This window comes from Propithecus coquereli, unplaced genomic scaffold (genome assembly GCF_000956105.1).
Source record: "Propithecus coquereli isolate 6110/MARCELLA unplaced genomic scaffold, Pcoq_1.0 Scaffold4, whole genome shotgun sequence".
Lineage (NCBI taxonomy): Eukaryota > Metazoa > Chordata > Mammalia > Primates > Indriidae > Propithecus > Propithecus coquereli.
Window position 1 is genome coordinate 7902226 of NW_012149729.1, and position 10498 is coordinate 7912723.

The 10498-nt window shown below is 42.5% G+C and overlaps 1 protein-coding gene across 1 annotated transcript in view; it reads right to left on the bottom strand.

Moving 5' to 3' along the window:
• ST7 (suppression of tumorigenicity 7) overlaps nucleotides 1-9722 on the bottom strand; it is a 272179-nt gene extending 262457 nt beyond the window's left edge. The window contains exon 1 of the mRNA XM_012652738.1: nucleotides 9393-9722. Coding sequence (XP_012508192.1) covers nucleotides 9393-9543 — 151 coding nt within the window. The 5' untranslated portion in view covers nucleotides 9544-9722. The remainder of the gene's footprint in view (nucleotides 1-9392) is intronic.
• Nucleotides 9723-10498: the final 776 nt, after the last annotated feature.

Sequence of the window (10498 nt, forward strand, 5' to 3'; positions counted from 1 at the left end):
TCAAATTAAACCTATGAAATAGAGATTACTGTCCTCATCTTACAAATGAGGAAAGAATCTTACAAAGAAATGTGTCCAAAATTACTCAACACATGTAAAACTGGAATTTGAACTCAAATCTGATTCTAAATCCAATGCTCCTTTCATCTCATCAAAGCTGGTATTTATTTCTCTCAATAGATACACAGTATTTTGTAGAAAAAGAAAAACTCCAGTAAAATTGGCTATAAAATAAAGTTCTAGAAAAATATAAAAAAAGAACAAAAAAAGTTTAAAAATAGAAAAAACAAAAAGATAAAACTAAAAAAAAGCAAGTTTCTATAATGTTAAAATTATTTTCACTTTGGCTTCTCATATAATCTTAGAAATGGTTTCTATGGTTAGAGGGGAAATATGCAAATAATGAGCTTAAAATTGTGCTGTAGTATTTCTAATGACTTCAAGTTACATTTCTGTGTGTTGTGTCATTATGGCCTATGTTGTTCTGAAAAATCTCCCAACCAACTATTTCTTCTATTACCCTATCCTTCCCCATAGACAATTTTCTCCCTGTTGATAGAACCCTGAGCTCCACCTTTACAGACAATATGAGGTACTGAACTCTATACACCCCTATGTTTGAAGTACCAGGCTATACTACACAAATTGGCTCCCAAAGTGATCGATTTTCAACTCTCAATATTCTTTATATTAAATTTACTTTATAATATGGACCAGAAGGATAGCATTCCTTAAATTCTACCCCTAAAGAATGAATTGAAATGTATTAATATTTTGGAAATGTATATCAGGGTAATCGTTATAACAGAGTCAGTGAACACAATTCTCAACCTCATAACTACATGGTAGCTTCCCAAATCATTTCCTAAAGGACAGTGTTACTGCTGAGTCATCACAACCAACTGACAGTTTCTCATTCATTCTACAAACACACACTGAGCACACGTTAGGCCAAGACACTCACTGTTCAAGATCTGGGGGATACACAATAAGACAGACAAAACAAGACAAATGATACCCCTACTCTCATGGAGTTTTCAGTCACATGGGGAACGATGCAATAAATTAATAAACAAGAATTACATCAAACAGTGCTAAGTGCTATGCAGAGAATTCAAATCTGGTGAGATTATAGTAACTGGATGGTCATTTGAGATTGGAGCACCAGGGAAAGCCTCTCGAAAGAAGTGAATTTAAGCAGACATGTGAATGGCAAGAAGACTACTGTCCAAAATTCAAGTGAAAAAGCATTCCGGGTAAAGGGAACAGCTACTACAACACCCATAAGGCAGGAAGAAACTAGGCATGTTTAAGAATCAGAAAGAATCCCAGCATGTCTGGAATGTAGTGATCTAGAGAAAGAGAGGTGGAAGTTAATATATGAGGAGTAGGAAAGGGCCAGATCATCAGCCTTTGTAAGCCAGGGTAATATACTTAGATTTTATTTTCAGTGCAATGGAAAGCCATTGAAGGAAGTCATATTTGAACTTGTATTCACTAAGACTTAGAGTCCAAACTGTAAACTAGCACCTCTTATATTATCCTGGGTGGAGCCACAACCCATTCTTCAAAGTGAAGTATCACAAGAATGGAAAAACAAGCATCATATGTACTCGAAATCAAATTGGTACAAACAGATCAACATTTAGGTGCTCACATGGAAGTAATATTCATCGGGTGCCAAGCAGGTGGGAGGTGGGTGGAGGGGATGGGTAAACTCATAACTAATGGGTGCAGAGCGCACTATATGGGGGATGGGCACACCTGTAGCTCTGACTTGGGTGATGCAAAGGCAATATATGTAACCAAAATGTTTGTATCCACATAATATTCTCAAAGTTAAAAAAAAGAAAATAGGCCGGGCGCGGTGGCTCACGCCTGTAATCCTAGCACTCTGGGAAGCCGAGGCAGGCGGATTGTTTGAGCTCAGGAGTTCGAAACCAGCCTGAGCAAGAGCGAGACCCCGTCTCTACTAAAAATAGAAAGAAATTAATTGGACAACTAAAAATATATAGAAAAAATTAGCCGGGCATGGTGGCGCATGCCTGTAGTCCCAGCTACTCAGGAGGCTGAGACAGAAGGATTGCTTGAGCACAGGAGTGTGAGGCTGCTGTGAACTAGGCTGACGCCATGGCACTCACTCTAGTCTGGGCAAAAGAGTGAGAGTCTGTCTCAAAAAAAAAAAAGAAAAGAAATAAAATGAAAAAAAACAAATACTCATCAAGTCCATGTATTTTCTTGGTGCTACACTCTGCATTTAATGAAATTCATGCCAAGACACAGAACCCCAGAGGTAGAAGGAACCTTAACTAACGCAAAACCATCATTTTACATATACAAAAACTGAGGCGGGCGGGCGGGAAGGCATCATTCAGATTGCTTCATTACCGGCTGAGAGAAACCTCTCCCAAAATAAATAAGATGTCTGGGATACATTCTAAACTCGAAGCTGACATTAAACAACAAATTGTCCTTTCATGTGGTCATAAACTGGACCACTATGTATTAGATGCATATGACTCATCATAGAATTTAAGATTTTGTGACAGCTTCTGATCTCAATCTAAAGCTGAAAACTTAGATGGGGCACATACCCAGTAATGTGTTGGATCAAGTCCATTGTTCCAATCCCAGCTCACTAGGTTCACAATAACTTGGAGATTCATTCATCCAGTGAATGATAAAGACCTACGATGTGCAAGGAAGATTAAAAACTAGAGTCTAGAAGAAGTGATGAAGCCTATGTATACAGAGAGTCACACACACACACAGATGCACATATATTACACACATATACCATAATTCATGTAAGGTAAAAACATGCCTCTCAGATAATGCACTGTGAGAGCTGGAGGAAATACAAGCACGCCTCATTTTATTGTGCTTCACTTTATTGCCTTTGCAGATATTGTACTTTTTACAAATTGAAGGTTTGTGGCAACCCTGCATCAAGCAAGTCTATCAGTACCATTTTTCCAACAGCATGTGCTCACTCCGTGTCTCTGTGTGACATGGTAATTCTCATAATATTTCGTCTGTTATGGTTAGCTGTGATCAATGATCTTTGATGTTAGTATCATAACTGTTTTGAGGGGCCGCAAATCACACCCATATAAGACAGTGAACTTAATTGATAAATGTTGTGTGTGTCATGACTGCTCCACTTACTGGCCATTCCCTAATCTCTCCCTCTCCTCAGGCCTCCCTATTCCCTGAGACACAACAATATTGAAATTAGGCCAATGAATAACACTACAATAGCCTCTAAGTGTTCAAGTGAAAGGAAGAGTTGCACATCTCTCACTTTAAATCAAAAGCGAGAAATGATTAAGCTCAGTGAGGAAGGCATGCCAAAAGCCAATGAGATAAGCTAAAAGTTAGGCCTCTAGCACCAAATGGTTAGCCAAGCTGTGAATGCAAAGGAAAAGTTCTTGAAGGAAAGTAAAAGTGCTACTCCAGTGGACACAAGAACGATAAGACAATGAAACAGTCTTACTCCTGACATGGAAAAAGTTTTAGCGGTCTAGATAGAAGATCAAATCAGCTGTAACATTCTGTTAAGCCAAAGCCTAATCCAGGGCAAGGCCCTAACTCTCTTCAATTCTGTGAAGGCTTAAGGTGAAGAAGCTGCAAAGGAAAAGTTTGAAACTAGCACAGATTGGTTTATGAGGTTTAAGGAAATAAGTTATCTCCAAAACATAAAAGTGCGAGGTGAAGCAGCAAATGCAGATGTAGAAGCAGCAGCAAGTTATCCAGAAGATCTAGCCAAGGTCACTGATGAAGGTGGCCATAGTAAACAACAGATTTTCAACGTAGATGAAACTGCCTTCTATTGGGAAATGCCATCTAGGACTTTCATAGCCAGAAAGGAGAAGTCAATGACTACACACTTAATAAACTACATTATGTGTAAACATAATTTTTATAGGTGCCAGAAAACCAAAAAATTAATGTGACTTCATTTATTGCAATATTATCTTCATTGCAGTGGTCTGGAACTGAATCCACAGTATCTCCAAGCTATGCCTATATTTCCTCAGCTGAAGGGGTCAGAAGGTAGCCTGCCAGCTGGTCCATGAAGGATGCATAGGATTTACAGGTGAAGGAGAACATTTTAGACAACAGGTGCAGCAGGGGCAAAAGACCTATATAAACTACAACCAGGTCCTCTAGAGGAGAAATCCAGGGTGTTAAGTAAATTTAGAACAACCATTCTCAACATGAAAAAAACCAAAATTGAGCTGCAGCTGAAGTTATATATCATTTTGATTCAACAATATAAGAGTTTTATATCAGTATTTATCATCTAAATTAACAGTTTTATAACATAAACAACTTTAAGCCTAGGTCAGGTTATTAGATTACATTTGTTTTCCAAAAGGAATGCAATAGGATTTCAAAGATTTTTGAAAACTTTCTTTTCAGGAAATAGAAAAAATATTGGAAAATCACTTAAGCTGCTTGGTGCAAAAATGTCAAAGGTGCAAGTTTTAGGAAAAGGTGTACCATGCAAGATGTTTTAAATTCATCATCAAAAACCTTCGAACACAGAGTAGATGAAAAAGTGCTATCCACACCACAGTACTAACTGAAAAATACAAGTTCCCCACCACTGGCTTTTAATGTTTAAAAGAACTCGTGCAGCTTTCATTTGAATTTAGAGATACAGATCAAAACAAAAAAGTTGAAAGAAATACAAAGTACAAAGGGTATTCTTAAGTAGCTCCTTTTGTGGAGAAGGTTGTAAGTCTGAAGACCAGTCTGAACTGTGTGAAGGTGCCTTAGTTGCCTTAGTCCCCTTTAGTTCACTGCAATACTAAAGTCCCCACCCAATCGAAAGTACTGTGCACGCTTAACCTGTATTGTACGTAAACATACAATGATGCAGAGAGAGAGCTCTGCATAACTTGCCAGACAGAAATTTAAGGCTCCACAAACAGGCAGGCAGGACAGATCTTACTCTCTGGAGAATTCCTGCCACCGCTGCCCAGGAGTGAGCGCCCAGAGGATTCCTATCTGGACTAGGAAGGAGAGCCCTGTGTGAGTAACCTCTAATAAACTTATCAAACTCGCTACACTAGATTGGTCTGGCTTATTCCTTTGGTCTCTTGGCACCATCTCAGTTCAGAAGGCAGTTTTTCTATACCATCCTGGGATTTTCCTGAAACAAGTACAAAGTAAGTTATAGCTATTTTTCTTAGACTCATCTATTCTATGGTTTTTCCTGAAGAATATCCTGCAAGACTGCTTCTGATCTACAATTATTTTTCTGCCCTTCTGTTAAAGCATTGTTTTATGATATTAATTCATTTGAAAACTGACAAGTAATATAATTTAGGGTACTTTTTAATCTTGTTAAAAGTTCATTCTATTTTCAGTAAATTATAAAACTATTTTAACAGTCAGCTATCCAAATCAAGGGAGGAGCATGAAAAATCAATTATCAGGAGCCAGGTGCAGTGGCACGTACCTGTAGTCCTAGCTACTCAGGAGGCTGAGGCAGAAGGATCACTTGAGCCCTAGGAGTTCCAATCTAGCCTAGGCAATATAGCGAGACCCTGTCTCTTAAAAAAAATAACTACCAAAGCTAACCAGTATTTACTACTTCTAATATGTTTGTTTTATCCCCCTTCTTTTTTAAAATTCATTTTTCATTACAATATTTTGTTGCCTATGTGAAGTTTTCTCTGTGTAGGTTAACAGAATTCTTTGAACTATATCTCTATACCCTACATGGCACCAGTTCAATGCAATGAAGATCCAGCAAACTGAGCTGGTAAGAATAGGGAAATAGTACAATAAAACTAAGGCACACCTTGAAAAGAATATTAAAATTCTTTTTACTTGGAACACTACACATGATTTAAGAGCTAAAACAGGTATGGTTTGCCCATTAGAAGTCCTTTTCTTTTATTGTTTTCAATTAAATTCCACATGATCACAGTTCTGTGAATCTGACCTGCACTTTCACATCTTTGTGCCTTTGTTTGGGAGGTCGACCCCTCCGCGTCCCCAAACGTGGAATTCTCCTCACTTTCCAAAGCTCAGTTCAAAGGAAGCTCTCATAGCCTTGCCCTGCTCCACCTTGCATTATTGGAAGTTGCACCCATGTTGTAAACTCTTTATTTACCCTGAGTTTTACAAACTTGTACATCTTTCCTATCGTAGCACCTGTCACAATGCCTTATGCATAGGAGGCATTCAAGAAATTAAAAAAAAAAAAATCAAGTTAAACTCATTTGCCACAAAATATGATCAAATGAGGTTAAAAATATTAAAATTGCCACAAATAATCAAGATATTGGCCAAGCAAATACCCAAGAACAACTCTGGAACACTTTTACCAGATCCTGCTCCCCTACAGGTCCAGAGCTACGTCTGTGTCATGGAAGCCCTGGCTCCTGGCTGCCTCACTGTGACGGAGCCCTCAGCTTCCTGGAGGAGGGAGGGCTGTGCCATTGGCAGCTCCCTAAAAGCAGCTCTAGACTCAGGGGCCTCTCCAGGGACACACTTGCCTTCATCACAGGAAGGGCAACCACCACAGGGCTTAAGAACAGCAAAATGAGTCCCATCAGAACCCACTGGTATCTCCCAACAAGGACAAGTTCAACATAGGAAGCTGGTTCGTGCCTCCTCTAGTGTAGGGCTAGCTAGCAAGTTCTTTTTCCCTGAGCTTTCCCTGTCAATAACTTAAAAACACAAACTTTTTCCCAAATGGGAGGGGAGTTGGCAAGGAAAGGAGGGAATTAAGTTGACAACAATCTTTTGGCAGTTTTCCTACTATAACTTCTCACTGCTGCTTAAAAGGGAAGAAAAAAAGGCCTCCAATGTCTGCCACTGCTTTTTGAAAAACCTAAACTCTTCTGGGGTGGTCTGTTGCCATAATCTCACACCTCAAAACTGATGCTTAAGTCCCTTCATGCCCCGCCCTGCTACATCCTCATAGAAATAGCAGAGAAGGGAGTGCTCTCTGCAAGCTTCTCCTTTATCTTCCTTTATGACCAAAATGAACATAAAATCACACTGAAAACAGAAGTCCAGCATCACCAAGAAAATAGCCCCAGGCTCCGAGGTACAGCCCAGATGGCCTGTTCATCTTCATATTTTCTCTATCACTTAAAAGCCCAAAATAAGAAATATCCCTACACGAACTGACAAAGGTATCTGTGAGAAATGCTAGATTTAAAGTTGCCATCCTTCATTAAAAACTACATACTTTCTAAGTATTTTGCTTCTTGCCTGTTCTGTATAAACCGCTGGTATGTGGCACTTGTGTGCACATACACACATACATAGACAGATGATTATTTAACCTACTTTAAGAAAATGTGGTACACAAACATGTGTTCCCAAATTAAAATTTTAAACATGTATTAATGAAAAACAGTCACATTTTAAAAAATCCTATAATGAACTTTTTGGGAGAAAAATTAAATCCTGTGTTACAACTTGAATGTGTTCCCTAAAATTCATGTGTTGGAAACTTAATCCCAAATGCAAAAGTGTTGGGAGGTGGGACCTTTAAGGGGTAATTAGGATTCATTTCATTACTGAGGGAGTGGTTTTGTTATAAAAGTGAGTTTAGGCCCCCTCTTACTTTCTCATGGTCTCTCGCCCTTCCACCTTCCAACATGGTATGATACAGCAAAAAGGCCCTCTTCAGATGCTTTCCCCTTGATCTTGGACTCCCCGGACTCCAGCATTATAAGAAACAAATCTCTCTTCTTTAAAAACCACCCAGTCTGTGGTATTCTGTTACAGCAGCACAAAACAGATTAAAACACGCACTTACCAATAAATGACTCCATGACAACATACATTAAAAAAATGTCTTAAAAATATAGGACTTTGGGAGTAGAAAGTATCTTAGAAACATATTTGTCTAAAGCAAAGAACACAATATTGTGAAAAGCAACCATCCAAAAAGACAGAAAGCCAAAAGCCATGGTCCCTGGGATGACTGAATCCACAGGGCTGAGCAATACCTATTCAAATGGTGAGACAACTCGAGGGTGCGGTATCCTATCTGCCTCCCAGGGAAACTACCCCAAAGGATATTATGAAACAAATGTAGATACAAACATGAATTCAAGTGAAAGTAATTAAGATGCTGAAGTTTACTATTTGAAAAGAACAAGTTCCTAACAAAATGAATACATTATCTCAAGTGTTCTATAATGTGTTTTAGGGTAGTTAACACCACAGGAAAATGCATTTCAAGACCCGGGCTCCCAAAGTATGAAAATCAAACAATAGGAGATCTTGTGTGTGTGTGTGTGTGCGTGTGTGTACACATATACACACACAAACACATTCAGGACTGTATGGATTTCCCAGAGTACTGTGCAATTGAAATAAAAGACTCTACCTTGAGTCCTACAACAATTTCCAGACATCAAGGACTGTAACCCTTCCTTTAAAATATACTGTGCTTCTGAATTGTCTCTGAAGCGTTACTGTTGGCGTGAGTTTTCTCTGTGGTTGTTTTTAACGATTCGGTTGGCTGGCTGCAGGTTTAGGATCCTGCTCTAATTACCTCCTGCACTTACCACCGGCCATGGGTATGAGACACGCGGGGCTCACTTGTTTAACCTGTGGAGCTTTAGAGGGTAGGGAGACCGGTAGAGATCATCTAAAACTTACAACTGAGACCATCAGAAATTCCAGATCTCCCGTCTCTCCTTTTGTCCCTTCGATATTCCGTTTGGTAACCTGACACGTCATCCATAGCATATACTCCTAAGAGTACCTTGGGGAATCCCTCTCCCTGTCTCCATCCGAGCGACATCCCTATCGCAGGCGGGGTTCAACTCCAGGCCCGCGGCGAGCGCCGTCCGGATGGCCCCGGCCCCGCTGGAGGCTTCTCCGCCGGACACCACGGGGCAGAAGCCCGCGGCCGGCCCGCTGTCGCGGGCGGGGAGGGGCGCCGCGCCCGACCACACTCCGGACGGCCAGCACCCACGGCCGAGGGGGCGTGAGGAAGGACTCGGTCTGAGTCTGAAGAGCCTTAAGAGTTCAAGCGCAGACACCCGAGGGGGTGTCCCCGGGAACTCCCACGCTCCCGACATCCGTCCGCCTCCTCTCCCGCCCACCAGCCCCGGCAGAGGGCGGCCGGTTGCCGGATCGGGCCGCGGTGTCGCCGCCGCCGGCCCGGCCCGCCTAGCAGAGCGTGAACGGCGCGGCTCGTCCTCCGCGGGGCCGTGAAGGCCGCCGGCCGCCCCCGCACGCCCGGCCGCTTGGCCCCGCCACCTGAGGCACCGGGTCCCCGGCGGGTGGCCGCGGGCGTCCGGCGCGTCCCCGAGCGCGCGCCTGCCGCGGCCCCGCGCGAGTTGCACTAACTTTCCGGGGCGGGGGAGGGGCGGGCGCCGCGGGCCCGGCGGGCCCGGCCTTACCTGTGCTCAAGTTGTCGTTGATTTTCAAGGGCACCCGCAGGATGTAGACCAGGAAGAGCACGATGAAGAACCACACGGTCCAGAGATACGTCCAAGACCAAACTATACAGGACTTGAGCTGCTCCAGAAAGCCCGTGGCCGCTTCAGCCATTTTTCAGCGCTGCTCTCTGCTGCCGCGGCTCTCGGTGTCTGCCGGGATGATTCACCGGCCCTGAGGCGCCGCTCGCGCCGCCGCCGCCGCCGCCGCGGCCCGGGCGCCCCCGGAGCCCGCCAGCCGCCGGGGACGCGGGCGCGGCGGGAAATCGCGCGGGCCGCGGCGCGCCGGCTTTTCCTCCTCCAGCCGTGTTGCTAACTCTCTGAAGGCCCCTACAAGTGGCTTTCGTGGAGCGATCACGTGGCTCCTGTCCCCTACCGTTCTGATGCCATTTATATTTATTATGCTACTAGTTAGAAAGGCCAAGTGGCGTTGAAGGAAACTCCCGACGAAATTGTAACTCACGTATATTGAGCGTTTACTATATGCCAGGCTCTGGTCCACGCTGTGTCATCTCTTTTAGTCCCTACAACAGTCCCCACTATTATCGTCATTGGATAGATTGGGAAACTGAGGCACACAGCAGTTGCATAGTTTTCCTTAAGGTTGATCCAAAATCTAATTGTAGTTATGGATTCCAGGCCCTTAAAGAGGTCTTAAACCCAACACTCTGCTCAGTTCTCTGAGGATGCAGCCTCAGAGGCATGAATAAACCTTGGCAGCTAGAAGAAGGTAGGAGGTGTGCTCCTGTCACCAGTCTGTAGGCCTGAAGACAAATCACTCTATTAAGCAAGATTTGGGTTGCAGATATTATTTACTTTTGTTCCCTCTCCTTGGAAGCAGCACAGAGGTTTTCGAAAGAGATCTTGACAAGGTAAATGTTTATCCTCCAATTTTTTTGGTGGTCACAGTTCAAACTACTCTCAGCCTGTTTTTAGTATAAACAATTCTCTGGGATAATTCTGGCTTATTCTGAACTGGCTGCTTTAAACAAAAAGTAAACTTTAAAACTTTTTTTTTCTTGTGTTGAGTAAAATGGATTTATTATGAAATGTTTCATCAAATAAAATGT